The sequence below is a fragment of the Strigops habroptila genome, chromosome 1 (genome assembly GCF_004027225.2).
Source record: "Strigops habroptila isolate Jane chromosome 1, bStrHab1.2.pri, whole genome shotgun sequence".
Classification (NCBI taxonomy): domain Eukaryota; kingdom Metazoa; phylum Chordata; class Aves; order Psittaciformes; family Psittacidae; genus Strigops; species Strigops habroptila.
This window is the reverse complement of record NC_044277.2, coordinates 137,828,175-137,849,196: the sequence shown is the minus strand read 5'-3', so window position 1 is coordinate 137,849,196 and position 21,022 is coordinate 137,828,175. Positions and strand designations below refer to the sequence as shown.

The following is a 21,022-nucleotide window of genomic DNA, read 5'->3' as shown; positions in this document are numbered from 1 at the left end:
GGAGTTCAGCAAGAAATTTAGGACCATTCTAGAGCTTGACATTTTCAGATTTATGCTGATAAAATAAATATAATAGAAAACAAATGCAAAGAAAATAGGATTTTATTTGTATAGTTAATTAAATGAAAACTTGAAATTGGCTTCTGAATGTCTGTCATATGAACCATTTATCCATCCATAGAATTTAAATGTGGCTTACCTCACAATTAAGGCTGTTGGCTATCAGTGATGATATGAATAGAATGGAAATAGGAGCCAGTCTAAGCTTCATTTTAAAGATTTTAGTTGTTACCATTTTATTAGATATCTTTGCATCCTGAAGTTTACAAGACTAGGATTCAATCATAATGGTTACCTTCTGGGAAAAGAAGGTTATGCAGTTTTAGTGCTCTTTCTCATAATACAGTAGTCATAATAATCAGTAACAGCCCTCTAGATTTAGAGGGTGCCTTTCTTTTTCCGTCTCGTATTAGAATGTACTGACAGTTGGGGCAGTTATAGGCTGTTATGCTTCTGTAGTGGGTAAATGTGCCACCTACTGGTGAGATGGTTGAAAGGTTACCAACTTTGAGCTCTGAACATCCCTCACTCATTGCTACACACTAAGAATGGACACAGGAATGGGGAACTGTTGTAATAACTAATATCTTCTAAGAAGAAGAATTACTGGTAAGTGGCTATTTTTTCCTATGTCAGATGTTAGTTTTAGCAAAATATTTGAATATTTTGAAAATATTGAGAAAAAAAGCGCTCTAAAGTTGTAAATACAAAAATATACTGAGATGTTTCCATAAGTGTTCAGTAATGTGATGAGTAAAGTAATGCATTTTAAAATTGCCATTCAAATGTGGAATGTTTTTGAAACATGTCATTTCATATTTTCCTGTAGTCTTGTCTTTGCTATTTGGAAATGGATTTATTTTTCTTTAAAATAGCAGGATGCAGGATGTCAACGTATCAGCTTTAACTTGAACTCTCCCTATGTTGAAACTCTGTCACCCATATGACATATGAATAAAACCAGTTGTGTGTTAATTTTGGTGTTTGTGTGTGTGTGTGTTCGTTTTTTAAAGAAATCCATGCAAAAATACTTGTACGTGTGGTGCTTCTAAAACACACCGATGGTTTGTATTGCTGTTTAGCAGGTTAGTCTCTAGCATAGCTCTAGACACTAACAGAAACCACAGATGGTTTCTTTGAAGTGCAAGTACTTTGGTTATGACTAATAATATTTACCATCTTAAGCCATTTTTTTACCTCCTCTTTGTTTTTTATATATTTTTTTAAATCTCTGCTTTCTAGATGAAGCTGAGAACGCAGCTTCTACCTCCTGTCAATTCAAGCACTTTACATCTTCAATCTACTCAGATGCATACTCTCCCTTAAAATGCAGAATCCTAGCTTTTGGGTTTTACATGTTAGTTGTTTGTTCTTTCTTTTCCTCTGTCTTTTGGCTGCTGTTTTTTCTTGGTTTTGTTGTTTTCCATTTCTTATTTCTTATCCTATACTTCCTTATACCCATCAAAAACTTTTTTTTCTCCAAAGTTCTGTTTTTAAAATAGCTTTAAAGGAGGGATTTTTTTTGTTTGTTATCTCATGTTGAATGTCTCCATTGATGTGTTTTCTTTATTTTGCCTGTCCTAATGAAAATTAGTCTGACCGGGAGCCATTATTTAGCCCATCTTTTTGTAAGGCACTAATTGATAATAAGCAAAGATGATCCTCTGTGTAAAATGAGTGTTGAATTAGGTATGTTTTAATTGTATAGGATATGCCTGCATCACGCCATTCTTTGTTACAAGAATGATCTTAGTCATTAGAAAGATTTTAGTCAAACTTTCTGTAACAGCCACTAGAATGAAACGTTTTATTGTTAGTTATACCTTTTTGTCTATAAAAATGAAGGCATTTGAATAATCAAAAATGTAAACAGCTTTCAGATATTCAGGGCTTTAGCACCATTCATATTTTTGACATCTTTCCAAAGAAAGCCCGTTATTTTACCTGTAAGGGAAGTTTTGTCATCTCGGACTTGTAAATATTTGAGCATACTTATCACCATTGGTTTAGGCAATTTCAGTAGTCATTGGTCCAAGTAAAGACTACGGGATACCTACCTTCAAATACTAGTTGTTCTTCTTAACCTGGAATGTTTCATCTGTGATATAAGTTTGTGCTGTTTTAGTCTTTACTATTGGTTCTGATTCAGATTACTTCTGCATTGTAGACTATACCCGATAATTGTTAGGTTTCTTTTACGCGTGTTAATCAGTAGTCATTGTTAGGATGGAGTAGATCTATAGTAGACTTTTTTTTTTCCTTTTACAGAAAGCTTGTGTGAAATGCTTTTATTTTGTAAGCAATTTAATCTCAAAATTACTTGTCTTCTAGCAGGTTTATTGTGGTTTTTTTTTTCTTTGGTTTAAAGTTTAAGTCCAAAGAGAATTGCAGCTAGAGATGATGATAGCTTTGGGGCACCTTCTGAGAGTGTTCAAATGCTTAGTGCTTCCCTATTTAGACTGAATTTCATCAGTAGTAAAACCACTATTTAAACATTGAAAATAATCTGTATTTTCACCACCCTACAAAGCGTGAGTTAAATATGGCTTCGAACAGGTAACTTTTTTGACTTATTACTTCCAAAGTTTAAGTACATAAATAAGTATTTCTTCCTCGGGGCCACTGTGCTAGGGATTGTAGTTGGAAGCTGAATACATTGCCTCCACCAAAAGTTTTCTTGCAATAATGGCTTCACTTGAAATACCTAGTTGGAAAGGCCTAAAGCAAGGATAACCACTTGTTATCCTTTTTTTCTAGGGTAGAGAGAAGAAATGTGACAGGCACTGTGAATGTTTCACTTTCAGCTATTACAGTGCAATGGAGGAAGAAAATCCTATATACTCTTTCCCTCTTTTTAAGAAATTTATTTTGCACTGTGTTGATGCAAGAAATTGCTTATAAACCTTTTTTTACTGCTGCATTTGGGCATTCACTTTAAGGGAGTCCAGCTGACTGCTTTTGTTTGCAACAAGAAAAGCGGCAACATCGTTATGTAGCTGCAAGTTATTGCCTTGTATCCTAAGGGGTTGGTTTGCCAGCTTGAGGTTAACTGCATGCTCTATATGTAGCTCTTGTTGCTACATCAGGTCTGAATTTGGAGCAGGTTTAGCCTCTCGTGAGTTTTAAGGAGAGCTGTTAATCTCCTTAAGGTTATCTTGCTCTGTTCTTTCAGAGTTTTCTGGATCTTGATGTTGGCTGTTTGGTTTTGGGTGAAATCTAAGGCACATATTGCTCTCACATAAACCCCAGGCTAGCAAGGAATGGTAATAGCATTTCTTCAGAGAGTTCTGTAAATACAGCTAAGAAAAGGTGAGATGACTTTCGGAAAGCGATAGGCATGGATGCTATATATCTGAGGGTGAGCTCTTGGACATTTTTGTATGGACCAAATGGGAAGAGTTTAATTTGATGAATCAATGTGTGATGTTTTTAGTCCAAGGTTATTTATGTACTTGTTAAGAAGATAGCTTTTGACAGCCATGCGGTGTTGCAGGTACTATCCCAGTGCTACAGAGTAATTTTCAGAACAGCCATACTCGTTAAGATGTTGTATCCTTTTACAAGCCGTAAGCTGCTACATTTGAAGTCTGCTAAGTCCACCACAGTACAGTGACTGAAGGGTCTCCTGCTTATTCTGTTCCATGTAACATCTGTCATCCTCACTTGTCTGAAGATTGAATGATATGGAAGAGAAACTTTAAAACAAATTTTTCTTTGTTTGCTGCAACTGAATTTGCATGACTTTCCAAATTTACGTATGACTACAGGTTCTTTGTTAAGATGGGTAAAAGCTATTAGGAAATTAAATGTTCTTTCCCCAACCCTGTTTTTTTTTCTCTTCTTCCCTCACCAAGGGTGGTAGGCATGTTGATTACGTGGTGGATCAGGTTGTGGGCAAGCTGATAGAAGTGGTGAAAAAGAAGAATAAAGCTGGAGTTTCAGTGAAACCATTTCAGGCAAGTAACTTTATATAAAGATATTTAAAAAGATGAATGTGGTAATTTTACTGAGTAAATTGGTTTCTATGTTTTCAACAGGTGAAGAATCATATATGGGTTTTTGTCAATTGCTTGATTGAAAACCCATCCTTTGATTCCCAGACAAAGGAAAACATGACTTTGCAGCCTAAAAGTTTTGGGTCCAAGTGCCAGCTATCTGAGAAATTTTTTAAAGCAGTAAGTAAAGCATATTTCTTTTTTTTTCTGTGAAGCAGGAATTGACATACTGGATCAAGTGTGTGTACCTTATGTAGCAGAAGATTAATTAGTGCGTTGTGGCACTCTACTGACATTAGCATACTAGGAAAATGGGATGGAGAAACTGCTATTCATTCTCTGACCTTAATTAATGGAAGCAATGACTGTGCTTTGGCTGTTGGCCTGGATTTAAAAGTGAGCTTCACCTGATCAGCTCATTTGTTGGGAGATTCTGATATTTATATTAGTGAAATGCATTTGACTCTGAAAACCTAAACATAGGCCTTGACCATTTTTTGGTGTTAGAATATTTTTCTGAAGTTCAGAATATTTCTGCCTTATTCTTTGAGACCAGTCTTATCTTCTTTCACTGAAGTTAAAAGAAAAGTAGGGAACATGTCATATTTATTTTTTCTTCCAGTAATCAAGGAAATGCAAAAGTGTGGGTGTAGTATTCAAAATGATTGTTATTGTCAGGCAACGAATTTAGAAATTTTGACTGTAGATGGGCTAAGAACTGCTACTCTAATGTATTAGTAGAAATACATGGTAGAGGTTTTTCCTCTACTACGTTTTTATACAAGAAAGGAAAAGTAGAATTTTTCTAGCCAGTAGCGCAAATGGAACTCCAGTAGTAAGGAGAATGATGCCACTGCTAATACTCTTGGCATCAAAACTCAACTTATTATATAGTATTTTATTCTTCTAATTCTGTTACAGGTGTCATTCTTATAGAACTTACAGGAAAAAAAATAATATAACACAATCTTGTATTAATTCTTCAGAATTTGTTGTATACGGTTTTTCTATCAGTAGGTGTTAAATGTGCAGCAGAATCTCTAATGAATGAGTGCTGTATTATGGGGAATAATGGAAATCCAAAGCTCACAATATTTTGCTCCACCTGTATTTTCTTTTGATGTGAAACCAAACCTAAAGCAGTTTTAGTTTAGAATTATGCTACATGCTATTTTTGGTGCAGATGTGTTTCTTAAAATGCTATCAGTTTCTCAGGTGGTTGTTATAGAGCTTTATTCTTAAATGCTTTTGATTGTCTTTCGACCATTTTCAGTCCTTTCCAAAGAAACTTTAAATGGTCATAAATATCCCATAAGGCAACTTTTTGCTGTCAAAGCTCAGGAAGCAAATGCTTAATTTCTAAAATGTCTTGATACATCAACTACGCAACATAGACAACCTCTTGTTAGGTCTCAGTCCTCTTTCCCTCTTTCCACCAATTATAGAAGGGGTGGAAAATAAGCTTTGTGAATGTTGTGTTTTCGTTTTGTGGGCATAAAATGCTAAACAGTAAGGCATGTGTTAGTTCCTGACCTTTTGAATGTCGCAGTCTCTAAAATTTAAAGGGCTTTGAGGAGCAGTTTGAGAGCAGTGACAACATTGAAATATAAGAACCTGCTATGTGAAGTTTCATTTTTCTCATGCACAATTCTGATCTATTACTTATAGGCCTCTAACTGTGGTATCATAGAGAGTATTTTGAATTGGGTCAAATTTAAGGCACAAACTCAGCTGAACAAGAAATGTTCATCGGTGAAACACAGTAAAATCAAGGGCATTCCGAAACTGGATGATGCTAATGATGCTGGTAAGAGCACTTATTTTTGATATCTTTAATGATTTTTCACAGACATCATAATTGTAAACCTGACTTTATTTTTCATCCTCATGTAAGTTTTTAAATAAAAATCTTTATATTTTTCTAAACTTTCTAGAGCTAGAGTTAAAGCATGATTTTGAGTTTGATATTAGGAACACTATCTTCTCCAGGAAGGTGAACAAAAGGGCCAGTGTAGTTCCATATTGGAAGAGTGCGTACTTTCTAATTGTGGTTTCCAGCTAAATAGTGTTACTAATATCCTGTTTTGAAGGTGACTAGTCTTCTTCACCTTTCTAATGTAAAAAGATCAGAATCTTTATAGGGTCACAAGCTATAGGAAAAAGATCATGTAATGTGCAGACCTGAGGGAATAGTTCAAGAGACTTCTTTCATAAGACTTTAACTGCTATTAGGTTCCTGTCTGGGAACAGAAGGCAAACTGGCATTCTCTACTGGTTTGCTTCCTAGCACAGGTAGGAATCTGGATCAGCTGGTGTTTCTCTGCTGCCTGGTTATTGTTACATGGGGAGCAGGAATTCTGCATCTCCCAAAGAGGCTTACCCAAGTATTGGTTTACTGAGGATCTGGAACATAATAGATTTCTCACACCGAAGGCACTGCACATTTGGAGAGCAGAGAGGCATTCAGTTTCCGAATACAATGTGTGTTGTCATAGTCACACTTGGCCTGACTTTCTGAAATGTATACTGGCAGAGATGCTTTAAATTGAAGGATCACAAGTAATACATTTAGTAAAAAGTTCTTTAGTCCTTTCTTTTTAAAGACTGAAGGTACCATATGGATCCATCTGTTTGCGCTTGAAAATCAGTAGGAATTTTTTGCTCTTTTTGCACAAGAGCTAAGCTAATATTGTAATCAGGAACTCTGTCCTCAATGAAAAGCTGCTTTCATTGAGAAAGGGAAGGCAGAATATGATACAGAAGAGTGACTCCTTCAGTGTGGCTGAGTGTGTGTTGGCGTTGGTTGCTCTGCTCTTGAGAACTTGACTCAATGAGCCTTAGTTGGTGACTTTGACTGAAATCTCCATGTTTCCCCTTATGTTAACCTAAGGGGAAAAGGAAGTCCTGGTGCCATGGAAATTCCTTAATGAATACACAGACAGAACACTGTAGAACTATCAATCTTTCTTTCTGTCTTTGGGATCTTAATAGAGAGGATTGGGCATTCTCAGGGTTAGGTGAAGTAAGGACTGTACATGCTCTTTACATGTGTGAGGTGATGATAGCTTCTTTTAGGTCCAAAGAATTCAGCTCTGCTTTATGAATGTTTGCTATGGATTCGTATGTATGGATGTGTATGCTTCACGACTAAGCATATCGTGAAGAGTTACATGTCATAAATAGTATGTTCACAAGAATTTCAGACCTCCCCATAAGCTGGAGAAAAGGTTTAACTGATGCGTAAAGATACCCTTTCAGGGAAATTGCTTCAGGACATTCATACATGTTACACAGAGGTTATCTGTAATCTGGCAGCAAAATACAGTAGTCTTATTTGATGTTGTGCTTCAGGATAAATAAATGTTAGTAAGGATCCCAGAATTACACTTTCATAAGCACCCCAAATCAAATGAGGGAAAAGGTTCGGCTTTGGTTTCTTAAAGCAGGTGCCCAGTACTTGCTGGACTTGAACTATTCCGGTGCAGCTGGGAGAACGGTGCCTGGCTGCAGACCCCTCTGGCTTTAATTCTTCCTGTGCTTTTTAGATTTTATTTTTACTTCAAGAGTGAATTTGTACCTGAGGTCCAGCATCCACAGGTTTATTAAGTGCCAGGCACCACTGATTTTTTGAATCTATATTGGTTAATACTTAGGAATAGGAGAGAGATGAATCTGTGCAGTGAGGTAGTTGCTGTAGATTTCCTCCCCCACTGACAAGAAGGAGTCCTATACCTGGTCATTCTTGCTTTCTTGAGATCTTGCTGAAGTGTACATAGTTCTATGGCTTGTTGGAGTAGAAGAGGTAGAAATGAAAGGAAAAATAAAGAACTGAAAGTAGGAATATAGGATTATAAGGGAGCAGCTAGATTACTAAATCTGGTGAAGCATAAAATCTTTCTTTGAGCCTGCTAGTTCATTTAGTTTATCTCTGAGTTCTTTAGAACTGTGTTCAGGATAATACCTGGCACAGTGTGTTTCTATCAAATTCTTCTGGATGGATGCAATCATTACCAATTAGAGTGCACCTGGATGATATTCAGATGTGTCTTCTGCAGTTCATCCAGGAAAAAAAAATTGCTCTCATATTCCAAAACTGCAGACTAGTATTTTTCTTGGTATTTAGATTCCACCTTGCTGATAGCATGGTAGCTATTGACACTTTTTGATATGGTGTGAATAGCTGCCTAATTTAGATTATATTAAGCCATACGTCTGATTCAGAAGACCTTTGTTGAATGTAAGTTCTATGTAATAGGAAGTACAGGGTTGTTTTTACCTACCAGGTAAAGAAAAATCAAAGCACCTATTTTAAATGCTAATATACTCTAAACTATCTTTTAATCAGCAGGTGAGACTCAAGTTTTTTTGCAGTCTTTCCTAACACTTGGGCTTGGTAAAATAGCAAAACTGTTTAATGAGCATTTGCACCCTTAAAAAAGGGATGGGCTCCTTTTTTGAACCTGCTTATTATTTAGAACATGAATTCAATTATTGCAGTTGCAATAAACAGAGCATATATGTCATACCAGTTTTGAGCACACTGGACACGCAGGCACTGAAATGCAGTGTGTCTTATAGAATTAAAATTGCACTATTAGTAAAAATTTGTTTCTTCTGTTCAAGAAATTTCTGAGAAGGTGTAATAAGCGCAAAAGTTCTGATCTTTTGAGCTTTTCAGTCAAGGTTTTCTTACAGTTGCCTGGCTTCAGCTAATGGACAGTAAAAAAGGAAACCTACAAAAATGTAATTTAATAAATTACTTCTGAAAATACACTGCGAGGAAAGGGGAAATGCAGAGTGGGAAATAACTCAGTTTATACAACTCAGACATGCATAATGTATGTGTGTAAGAAATTTGCAGTTAGAAAAATGAAATGGTAAATATACCAATGGAATCTTATCTTTTTTCTGTGCAGATGTGTGGGGACCATTGCATAAGATGTGCCACCATTACACTCATTTTGTCTATTTTGTTCCTTGTCCACAGCAATCCATTGTGTATTACTAAGGGCAAGGATACTCATTCTTCTTCTTTTGTAGGTTTAGTGGTATGGAAGGCCATCCCTAAAAATAGAAGTCCAGCCTATTTGAATTACCTGACATAGAGTAGGAACAATATTCATGACTGATTCAATTGTGTTTCTATTACTTCAGTTTAAAAGTTATGCTTTCTGGGTTTTTTTTGGCTTGCCTCTACTTCTTCCTGGACTGCAGGTGGCAAACATTCCTTGGACTGCACGTTAATATTAACAGAAGGAGACTCTGCCAAATCTTTAGCTGTCTCTGGCTTAGGTGTTATTGGCAGAGACAGATACGGAGTATTCCCACTCAGGGGTAAAATTCTCAACGTTCGAGAAGCTTCTCACAAGCAGGTAAGTAGTCTTGTCATCTCCTTTCAGCTAGCAAATGGATGCCTCCTGTTTATTTTTGTTTTCTAGGGTTACATCTTCATCTTTTAATTTTTATTTTTAGTGAAAATTTTGTGGCTGGGATTTCATAAGGTACCAGCTACTTTAAAGACTGGAAATATTAAGTGTAGTAGTGCAGTACTGGGATGATAAAGTTCACTTCTTCACAAGTGCAAGGAAATTCTGCAATGACCCATATTAATATTTTACATGAATATTAGAATCCCTAGAATTTTGTATTCTCTCCATTGCCATGTGATTTCATTGGCTCGCAATGTGAAGCAGTAGCAGCCAGCATTACCTCATTGCATTAGTTCTGCTGCCATCCAGAATTTGTGCATGAGTTGTGCTGCAGATGCCCATAGAAATACTGGAAAGAGAAGTCAGCTTTATGAGATGACTTTTTGTAACATGCACTTTTCTCACTGCCTTTCTGTCCCAAAGAGCTCTGGCTGTAGAGGAGGAGAGTGGTGTTGTCTTTAGAATTTGCATGTACGGAAGAGATGTGAAGGCTGCAGCGGGGCTGGGGATAAAAAGGTTATGAGGTTGAGGTAGGGGTGTGTTGAAAAAGTTAGCTATACAGCACATCTGAGAAAGATTGGGATGTTTCTGAACTTCTGCTTTTTATGCTGACTGCAAAGATAACTTTTTTACACAGATCATGGAAAATGCAGAAATCAACAACATAATCAAAATAGTTGGACTACAATACAAGAAAAGCTATGAAGATCCAGAATCTCTGAAAAGTTTGAGATATGGAAAAATTATGATCATGACAGATCAGGTTAGTCTGAAATTTGTAGAATCATAGAATGGTTTGGGTTGGAAAGAGCCTTAAGATCATCTAGTTCCAACCCTCCCGCCATGGGCAGGAATGCCTCACACTAGATATATAGCTTCTTAAAATGTGTTTTGCTGCAATTTGGTAGGTTACATTTTTGTGCATTATAACCTGTTTCTTGCGTTACGACAATATGGATGTATTCAGAGGAAATCCCTGACTTATGAGGTTTCTTTATGGGAATAATTAATCTGTATGTTGTTTCATTTACTCCAAATGAACTGAACTTTGCTGCATGGTGGCAGAGATGTCAAAGTAATAATAAAAATATGTATAAAAAACAATGCTTTTGATGACTAAAAATTATGTTGAAAATAAGGACAAAAGGGAACAGTAGATGATGTAGTAATGCTAGAAAGTAAGGGAGAGGCAAGAATGCAGGCAATTATTTTTGGATAATCTCAGTAAGAGTGTGCCTATTCAGATTTTAGCAGTCTAGGAATCCTATGCTTTGGATATTTGTGAAGCTTTGTTATTTTTTCCCAGACAGGTTGAACTATCAAGCATCTTAACACCAGTGAGAACTGTGGGCCAGGTTTGGCTTTCTTCCACAAAGGGTTAGCTCCATGGTGTCTGGGAGAGCTGTCTAGCTCTCAGAGAAAACATGTCATAGGAAAGACACCTTTGAAATGCAATGGTGCACTTAGCTTGGAAGAGCTTATTATCAGCTCAAGGACAGTGCCATTCACACAGGTGGCTGTTCCATACGCAGGTCCAGCTTGGAATCCAAATTGAAACTAACTGTTCCCCTGTATGTTTGGTTTTTTTTTTTTTTTTTTGTCAACAGACATTGTTTTGAGGTATCCAGGCCAGTAAATAGGGGGTTTTGGTGGGATCTGACATTTTATAAGATTACCTCACGTTTTCATGTTCTGATTCAGGATCAGGATGGATCTCACATAAAAGGCTTGTTGATCAATTTTATTCATCACAATTGGCCATCACTGTTGAAACATGGTTTTCTTGAGGAATTCATCACTCCTATTGTAAAGGTATGGGCTCTGTTAATAAGATTTTATGTATTACTTACAGTGCAACAGAAATATTTATTGGGTTTTTTTGTTTGCTTTTTTTTTTTTTTCTTAAGGCAAGCAAAAATAAGCAGGAACTTTCATTCTATAGTATTCCTGAATTTGATGAGTGGAAAAAGCATATGGAGAATCATAAAGCATGGAAGATAAAATACTACAAAGGTTTGTTTAAGAACAAATAAGGGAACCTCATGGATCTAAATATACATAATAAATGGGTGCTATGAAGTTTTATTTATAGTTTTCATGATAGTGTCTTCTATAATTATTTAATAATATTCACAATAAAGTAAAAGGGATAAAATGATAAAACTTGAATTTTGAATATGGAGTAACTATTTCATTTTAATGTACAGGTTTGGGTACCAGCACAGCTAAAGAAGCAAAAGAATATTTTGCTGACATGGAAAGACATCGGATCTTATTTCGATATGCTGGTCCTGAAGATGATGCTGCCATTACACTGGTAAGAATTTATAAAAGTGCCCCTATATGATATGTTTTAGTTTCCATTGTTTGCTGAAAGTGGCACATGAGGAATTCCTAACAGGGTGTTTTGGTTCTTTTGAGTGTGGGTTGTTTTTTTTCCTGAGTAACTGAAAAAAGTATTCTTTGGGAGAGAATGAAGGTTTTGGAAAAGATTTTAAATGTTGGAATAAGAACTTTATCCACACTACAAAATCAGCTCTACCTTCTGCTTAGTAGCTTTGATCAATTTTGTGTGGTGTGGATGTCAAGAAACATTACGTTTAGACTTGCTTTTAAAAATAGAACATACAAAAAAGTATTCTGAGTAAGGCAATAGCCCAAACAAATGATGTTTTGCATCTACTTAGGGATCTGTAGTTTGTTTCTGAGCAAATAAGATCAGGTGAATATTATTCATTCATTGAAGATATATCATGTATTATGTGTATTCATGCATGTGTTCTACATATTTGAATGTGGAATCTTTTAGATAATGTATGCAGGAAAGTACTTGGGTTTCAAAGAGAGCTTGTGGGAGGACAAAGGATGGAGTGTCTGGACCAAAGCTGTTTTTGCAAGAAATGTTTCATCTTTTGTCTACTTAATTTTGCTATTTTAATTGTAGGTGATATTAGAGAGAAAAAGGGGTAGGAGAGAAAAAACAAAAATGGGAAAATACTCATCTTAGATGAAACAACTTTTTCCTCATATAGCAACCTTTTCTTATACTGTGGATCCAGTAAAATGGTATGTTTTTACTAACAGAAAGGTATCGTAGGTATCTGTTCTGTTGAAGAAAGCCAGCCTGATGTGCCAGAAGTTATTTATACCACTCATTTTGCTTCTGTCCAAGATGCACTTAAATATAACCCATGTATGTGGTTCCCTAATCCAGAGAAGTGTGTTCACCTAGATAGAAAAGGAGTCTTCGTGTTTGCATATACATTAAACCAATTGGTGGAGAGACCCTGAACTCCCTGATTAAAATTCTGAGCTCTATTTCTGCAAATAGACCTCCATATACAGGCTGATAAATGAGGCCATATAACCTGTTATGGCTGATCCTCATTGTTGTCCAAAATTATAGTCTGTCAATTTAGGATGAAGCTAGGAGCAACTACAGGCTAGTACTGAAGCTGTTACAGAAATTTCATGTATACTCCTAGCCACATTTTCTTTGCTGATAGCTATAATCCCAGCTCTAAATTTACCTCTCGGCATAGGTGGTGTAAGGTTGTAGGTTCTACCAGGCCTCATGATAGCTGTAATTTAGGAAGGCAAAATTATTTCACATAACAAATTCTTCAGCATTCTGAAGAATTCTTTTGCTAGCAAGTGAAATCTTAGAATAGGAGTTTTAAGTGAAGGAAGAAAAAAAACCTTTTTATTCTAGTCAAGAATAATTTTTATTAAGATTTTTTGTTCTATTAAAATAATATTTGTGCTGATCCACCTCTTGGTCATGTGTCACTTCAGTGATCTAGAGAAAGGATAGGTACACTGCAAGGAGCCAGAAGAAAATTGTAAGAATTTAGTCATGTTTTTACAAAAGCCTAATCTTCAGATGTCTGATAATGTTAATTGTTGAGCTTTGTTCACAAAGGAAGTCATTCTGATGCAAAACAGGATGATATCACTTAGTTCCTTTCTCAGAGAGTACGTTACTAAGATTTATTTATTATGTAATACCACGGCCTCCAAGAAAATGAAATTACTTATTGAGCTCTTTTGGAGTGCTCCCATTAGAGTCCTTTAAAAAAAGATTGTGATGATGCCTGTGATCTTATGCAGGAGAGCGGTTGAAATCAGGACATGATGGAGTTGTATGTTATGGAGTTGTATGTTATTCCTTGAGAAAAAAAGAAAAAGCAGTACTTCAGCAACTTACAGAATTTTCTGAAAGTATTTGAAATTTTGCTTAAACCAGATACTCAGTTTTTATGAATTCTTCTCTTAGTCTTCTGGAGAAGAAACTCACTGGAGGGGAATGCTGCTTCTGTAACATGCACACAACGTCTTTCAGAACATTCCTGTGTCGTTTTGTAGTGAGAAGTTATTGCTTTAAAGTGACGCCTTATCATCAGGAAGATTAAGGCCCTCAGTCATCTGGCCTGAACTCTGGTTTAGGCTTTTCATGCAGCATCAGTTTTGTTGAGTTGTCAATTCTCTTAGGAGGACTAGAGCCAACCTCTCAAACAGCTACAAATTATTGGTATTCTGTGGGTGGCAGAACAAATAGGGCATGAAGAGGACAAGATTTGGGGAAAGATCCCAACACCTTTAAACTTGTGTATCAAAGGACAGCTCTGAAGCAAAGAGACGAGTAAGAATGATAAGATTTGTCTAAATGTGTACGGATTTCTGGAAGGTAGTATGAAGTACGATCAGTGAGAGATCTGTCACTTCAAAAACCTTGTGCAACTGTGTCTGAAAGATCATGTGCTTGTACTGCTGCTTAAACATAAACATTAGTTATATGGACTATCTTGTCCAAATCAGTATTATGGAATACTTGACCAGATAGTGCAGTACACTTAAAATTCTGACTAAAGTAACATACATTTACACAAACATATATATGCTGATAATCTAGTGTACCTGCAATCTTTTCAGGCCTTCAGTAAGAAGAAGATTGATGACCGAAAAGAATGGTTAACAAACTTCATGGAGGACAGGCGGCAGCGTCGGCTACATGGCCTTCCCGAGGTGAGTCCTAAATGATAGTAATAAATCTGGTGGGTGGGATTTAAATGTAATGTAGGTATTTTATTGACTGAATAATGTATGTCTCTTTTTTTTTTTTCAGCAATTTTTATATGGTACAGCAACAAAACATTTGACTTACAATGATTTTATCAACAAGGAGTTGATCCTTTTCTCAAATTCTGACAATGAGAGATCTATCCCTTCCCTTGTTGATGGTAAGCTGATAATTCATTATTATTTGTTGGAACATTGCTCTTCATTTTTTCAAACCTTTGATTTGTATTGGAAATCAATACATTTCAGTAGAGAATATATTTTTGTTTGTTATCATTTATATGCTAAGGAATCGCCATGTTTCTTCTGTGAGGAAGTCTAAGCTGCTGCTGTGCAGCCTTTTTACTTGATCAGACCTATTCCCTAGGCCGTACTGCAAGTGCTTTGTTTCTAGTCAAGCCATCAGAGAAAGCAAGTCTTTAAAGTGCTTATAATAATTAAAATTCAAGTCAGCAGCTGAGTGCAGATGAAGATGCAAATGTTTTCTCCCTTCAGTCTTATTCCACAGGCAGTGTTTTAGTGGTTACTGACCTGTAATCTTGCTAGGGTTCTGTCAATCAGGTTTGCTAAGTCTCCCCTTGCAATAACATTATCATTAAAAGAAGCAGCTTCATTTGTAAAACTGTCTGCAGACAGCATGAGCAGGAATTCCTGCCTATGTTATTGTCAGTATACATATGCATACTAGATACAGAAAAAAGGCCTTGAGGTTTCATAGGCAATAAAAAAAAAAAGGCACGTTTAAGTGCATTTTCTCCACTATCCAGTACATTTTTATAGTGGAGGTTGTCAGCCTTCTTGACACTACAGACTTATAACAAATTTTTTTTTGCAGCAAAAGCTTTTTACATTTAGATAGTGGGGTAGTTCCCAGGTGGAGGATAGGGGTAGTAGCTTCCTGGTAGGATGGATCTCCAGCTCTGCTGCAGAACAAGGCTGGGTTAGGTATGCAGGTATTCCTGTGTAAAGGAAATTCTCAAAGTCTGTTAAATTCGATATATTTTTGGTAGAAAAACATAATGCAGGCCCATTGTAAAGAAAACTGGATGTTAGATATTTAAATGAAATGGAGATTGGAGTCACTGGGTTTGTTTCCAATTTCTGCTCTTACATTTGACCCAGCTTAATAATGGTAAAATGTAGCGATATTTTAGTACATTTTAGGAATATAAGAATACACTTAGGAATTAAGAATACACCGAACAGATCAATAAGCATGATCTAGAACTGGTTATCTATTCTAGATAGCATGCAGGAAAAAAGACGCAATCCTTTCCACACACATGCTGTAATTAAAGTGTGCCTAAGCAATAAAAATCAGCAGATCAAAGAGACTGGCTTCTTTCTTAAAACTTTAACAGATCTAAAAGGGAGACAAATAACGTATCTTTTTTGTTGAATTTTAATCAGTATTTGAGCATTTCACACAAAAAATAAAATTTCAGAGTGAAATACATGTGAGCTGTAATTACAGTTTTCACTGCTGGATTTGAGTTGTTATTCTTAGGAAAAAGATTTTGCTGAGTAGACTGGAAAGAAACAACTCTTGACTTGTGGAAGTTGTGCATTTAGGATAAAGTTGCTGTTAGAATGATGTATTATGTACTGCATGGTAATGATTGCCTGAAAAGTTTCCATTTCCACTTTTCTGGTAACTTTTTCCATTTGGTAAAATATTTTTTATTATTTTAAAAGAACAGAGATATTAATTTGTTATCTTCTGTTAATATCACAGTGTTGGCTTGTTTCCATTTGATGGTTAGGCTTCCTTAGAGATTAGAAATTATAATAAGGCAAATAAAGTTTATTACTTAAAAACATATGCTTGTGTATGTGTTGAAAATGGGATATTTTTCTTAATAGGTTTAAAACCAGGGCAACGCAAAGTTTTGTTCACTTGCTTTAAGAGAAATGATAAACGTGAAGTGAAGGTTGCTCAGCTGGCTGGTTCTGTTGCTGAAATGTCAGCTTACCACCATGGGGAGGTGAGTATGAAGGATGGTAAAGTTGTGAGGATTTTTAGCCTATATAAAATATCAGGTAAACGTTTGCTGTACTGAAATGGCAAACATATTGACAACAAGTCTACTAATCACAGATTTAAAGAAAACGAACCAAACACTATGTAGTTTAATGAAAGCATATTTCCATTCTTCTCAAGTCTTTGTGCACAGTGGTATCCAAAATAGTTTGTGAATTGTGGCAAAATAATAGATAACTAATTACGTAGGTAACTTCTGCATTCTCAAATGATAGGAATATAGGAACTATGTACTAAGACAATTTTTGCCTTAAACGAGAAATACAGTCTTTTAAGGTAAGAAGAAGAGATAGCATTCTTTGAAAGTCTGGAACAAAGATTATTTCTAGCTCTGGTTTTGTTTATATTTATTGGAAATATTAGCAAGAGTTGCCATATTAGCAGTCTTTCTCCCTCCCTTCTTTTCTTCCATTAAAAGCAATGAGTAGTGGTTTGTGCAGTAGTAAGTACTGTCAGTTTGTGCCCCTTTCATTCCTCTGGAGAAGTGCTTTATAAAAAATGGGGAAGCCCAGGGCTTTTCGTAAGCATAGGATGAAAGGACACTTAAATCAGGGAGGCAATGTGGCTGTGGAAGAGGAAGCATTATATTTTGCCAGTAGATCTTGTAATTGGATTTCAGTATTCCTTTCTTAGGGAGACTACTGTTTTGAAATTGAATTCAGCTTAGACACACAATTTTGGGGCATTAAAAATATATTTTATTGGCTGATCAGGAAAGACTATCTCTCCTTATACTTATTACTATAAATATGTATTTTTCTTGCAGCAAGCGTTAATGATGACGATTGTCAACTTGGCTCAGAACTTTGTTGGAAGTAACAATGTTAATCTGCTACAACCTATTGGTCAGTTTGGTACCAGGCTTCATGGTGGAAAGGATGCTGCCAGCCCTCGCTATATTTTCACCATGTTAAGGTAAACACAAATACAAAGCTAAATGCATGCTTTTAAAAGGCCTTGTTGTGAAACTAATCCTTTCACAGCACTACAGGGTTTTTTGCCTGAGAGGAATGTGGGAGGATTGGAATATTTTGATGGAAGCACAAATTCCGCTTTACATCATCTATAAATGTGGTTTTGCACATTGGTGTTTTTTTTCCCCATGCATTAGAAGTGCTGTGGGAATTGTAGCTTTTAAGGAATGAAACTTCAGATCACAAGGCTGAAAACTGAAAATGCGGATCACTCAGATTAGTTACTGATCTTAAATTGTGACTTCGTGCAGAAGTAGCTTTCAGTTTCCCTGGGCAGCGTGAAATCAGTTTCACAATAGAAAGTGTATTGCTACCTGGTGATAAGTCCTGCAACTCAGCATAGACTTGAAAGTTGAGATGGACTCTTTTCCTTTAGGATAAATTTCTTTATATTCAGTTAAAATAAACATACATAATTAATAATAAAGACGTAATTTAATGATGCTGATTTTTCACAGCTAGTACCTTGTAATTCATTTGGCGTGCAGAGTGTTAAAATGTGTTCCTTAACTTTTGACATGCTGTAACTTACATTATGTTGCTTCTTTTATTTCCTAATTTCAGTGTGATATTTTGCCTAAAATTCCTTGTAGTTTCTTCTTTTCCTCTATTTGTAAGCTTTATACCTATACCTAAGGTTTTATTCCCTTTCTCATATATGTTCTTTCTGTAGCAACCTAGTTTTGTACATTTTCTTTTTTGCATGAAGGGCTGGAAATTGTATTCACCCAGGACAATGTTCTAGATGAGCAAAAGGAGTCACCTGTAAAAATGATGTAGTCTTTTCAGAGACTGCTAGTCCTACAATTAAGCAACAAAGTTATGCAACTACTTCCATGCTGTGTTGCATTATTACTGGGTGGCCTACTGTCACACTGAACTGTGTTCTGAATGCCTCAAAGAATGATGTTTTGTAGATGTTAAATGTCATTGGTTACTAGTGTCTCATGTACGTGTGTTATTGTGAAGGAAACAAGCATCACCTATTATGAACACACTCTTCCATTGGGGAAAAGCTTTCTTTTCTCAGGAGGTGTGTTCACTGTATTTTCAGCTTCAGAATGGGAAAGAGAAATGAAGACATGATAAAGACATGAAGACATGATCTACAAATAGATCATATCTGGACCCATGGACTGTTATGTGCTTTACTTGCATTATGTACTTTACTTACTGGACTCCAGATAAACCGTTTTTTTTCTTTTACTTTTTAAAGCCCTTTAGCAAGGCTGCTTTTCCCACCAGTGGATGACAACTTGCTTAAATTCCTTTATGATGACAACCAACGTGTAGAGCCTGAGTGGTATATTCCCATCATTCCTATGGTTTTAGTAAATGGAGCTGAAGGAATTGGTACCGGATGGGCATGCAAACTTCCAAACTACGATACCAGAGAGATTGTAAACAATGTCAGACGAATGCTGGATGGCTTAGATCCCCACCCAATGGTAAAAATTATAGCACATGCTAGTATTTTATGTGTTTGCTAAACAAGCCTCATTTTGTAATTATAAAATGAATTCATATCACTCTAGAAATGCTTGATTATTGGAACATCTGGGTTGGATTGTCCCAGTATTTTTGTGTAGAAGCTTTGCTTGACTGTTGGGATGCAGCTGGGGAAGTTCACTTCGAAGCAGAAACATTGCAATTTGTATTTTTGCAATGATTTCAGAGGATTTTTTTTCTCTAGTCTGCTGACTGTAAGCTTTCGCAGTTGTGAGTCTTACAGGATAGTTACAGCATGACAGTAGAGTAACAGTTGTACCACTCTTTCCTTTTTGAAGGTACTACCATTTCAGCTAAGCTTAACATTTCCTCTCTCTTGTCTGAATTGTACTTTCTTTTATATATCTGGGAGCATAAGAGAAGATATTGTCACAGTTCAAGAAAACCAGCGGCTTCTGAACTGAATTTAGCTTCTGTTCCTTTATTTAAAATTTTATAAGAAGTCTCAGAAGTGGTGTATACTTGAAAAAGATTAGGCAGGAAAAATACCTGGGTGAACCCAGAATAGCTGTAACCAACAGATGAAATACAGATAATGCAACCTTTACTTCACAACTGATGGATGTTGCTACTTTGCTGTGTTTACCAGGTCATAGGAGCAGAAACAGCTCTGCTTACATCACAGGTCACTTAGCATGCAGTATCAATTTTCCTGACATAGTGAATTTCCTTTTGCAAATTCTTGGGAACGATGAATTATTTTTTTAATTAATGCAATCCATGCCCTTCCTTTAGGACTCCTAGGCCTTCTCTGTAGTCTCACAGTCAATTGAAGCCTCACTGGTTGAAAGAGGCAATTCTGCCTCCATCTAGCTCCTTTCTGTATGCTGGTATGTGTTTGTGGCGGCATGGTAAGCTGGATAAAGGAATCAATTCAGTTAAAAAAATTCCTCACCGTTGGTTACTTTTAAACTGGATGGGTTCCACTATCCTTGTCAAACAGCACAAGGAGGAGAAAATGGTGAGGGGAGGTAGCACCACTTCTGTAAAGTTATTGAGAGACTGGAGTGTTAATCTGCTTTCTGTCATGCCCTGCCTATGCTTGCAGTTTTCTTTGGGGGTGGGAAAATAAACCCCAACAAACCAACCCAAAAAACCCAAAACAAAACAGAAATCCCCCCCAACAAACAAACAAACAAACCCCCCAAAAAACCCCACCCAAACCCACAACCTACCACCTCACTGGGTTCAGCTGCATCTTCGTAATGATCTCTCTACTTTGCAGATGTTAAGGTGTTAAGGTACTTTCTTCTGTCACTTGCATGTGTGCCTTCTGTTTTTTCTGTAGTATTTTTCCTATGACTTAAGATTTTCACATCATGAGAGGCTGGTTGATGGATTAGTGCAATATAAAGTGATAGGTGTATGGTAAACAAATATTTTTCCCATGTTTTATTATAAAGATGATTACCACTTTGCTGGTTTTTGCCATTTCAGCTTCCAAACTACAAAAACTTCAAAGGAACTATTCAGGAACTTGGTCAAAACCAGTATGTAGTCAGTGGTGAAATATTTGTGGTGGACAGGAACACAGTAGAAATTACAGAGCTTCCTGTAAGGACATGGACCCAGGTAAGTAACAGTGAAATACAGTTACATAAAGACCAAAGCCAACAATAAGTTCCTTATTAAATTATTTAATCCTACATCCAGATAAGCTTCTAACACAATTTCTGATGATTAGACATACATGGAAGGGATTATGGTCTCATTCTTTTGTGTGCCTTTGTAGAAGCAGGTTTTCTACTTGCGCCACCTACTGTCCATACTACAAAGAATACTTGCTTCTGCTGAATTAATATTTAATCCCCTTTTTCTTTTGACTAGTCTTTTCTGTCCTTGTTAGATGCCTCTTATGTTTTTACTAGTCTTGGCCTGCATTTTGCACATTATAGTGGTTCTGTAAATTATAACTGGTATCAGATGTAATGTAGA

General features: G+C 36.2%; 1 protein-coding gene across 2 annotated transcripts in view; it reads left to right on the top strand.

Annotated features, from left to right (window-relative positions):
- The window catches only part of TOP2B (DNA topoisomerase II beta), a 63,627-nt gene that overhangs the window by 28,210 nt on the left and 14,395 nt on the right, over positions 1-21,022 (top strand). For both annotated transcript variants that reach the window (XM_030494093.1, XM_030493222.1), the window contains exons 9-22: positions 3,915-4,016; positions 4,098-4,235; positions 5,724-5,862; positions 9,270-9,427; positions 10,122-10,247; positions 11,186-11,296; positions 11,392-11,497; positions 11,692-11,801; positions 14,417-14,509; positions 14,610-14,724; positions 16,427-16,548; positions 17,371-17,519; positions 18,795-19,026; positions 20,525-20,659. In XM_030494093.1, the coding sequence (XP_030349953.1) occupies positions 3,915-4,016; positions 4,098-4,235; positions 5,724-5,862; positions 9,270-9,427; positions 10,122-10,247; positions 11,186-11,296; positions 11,392-11,497; positions 11,692-11,801; positions 14,417-14,509; positions 14,610-14,724; positions 16,427-16,548; positions 17,371-17,519; positions 18,795-19,026; positions 20,525-20,659 (1,836 nt within the window). The remainder of the gene's footprint in view (positions 1-3,914; positions 4,017-4,097; positions 4,236-5,723; positions 5,863-9,269; positions 9,428-10,121; positions 10,248-11,185; positions 11,297-11,391; positions 11,498-11,691; positions 11,802-14,416; positions 14,510-14,609; positions 14,725-16,426; positions 16,549-17,370; positions 17,520-18,794; positions 19,027-20,524; positions 20,660-21,022) is intronic.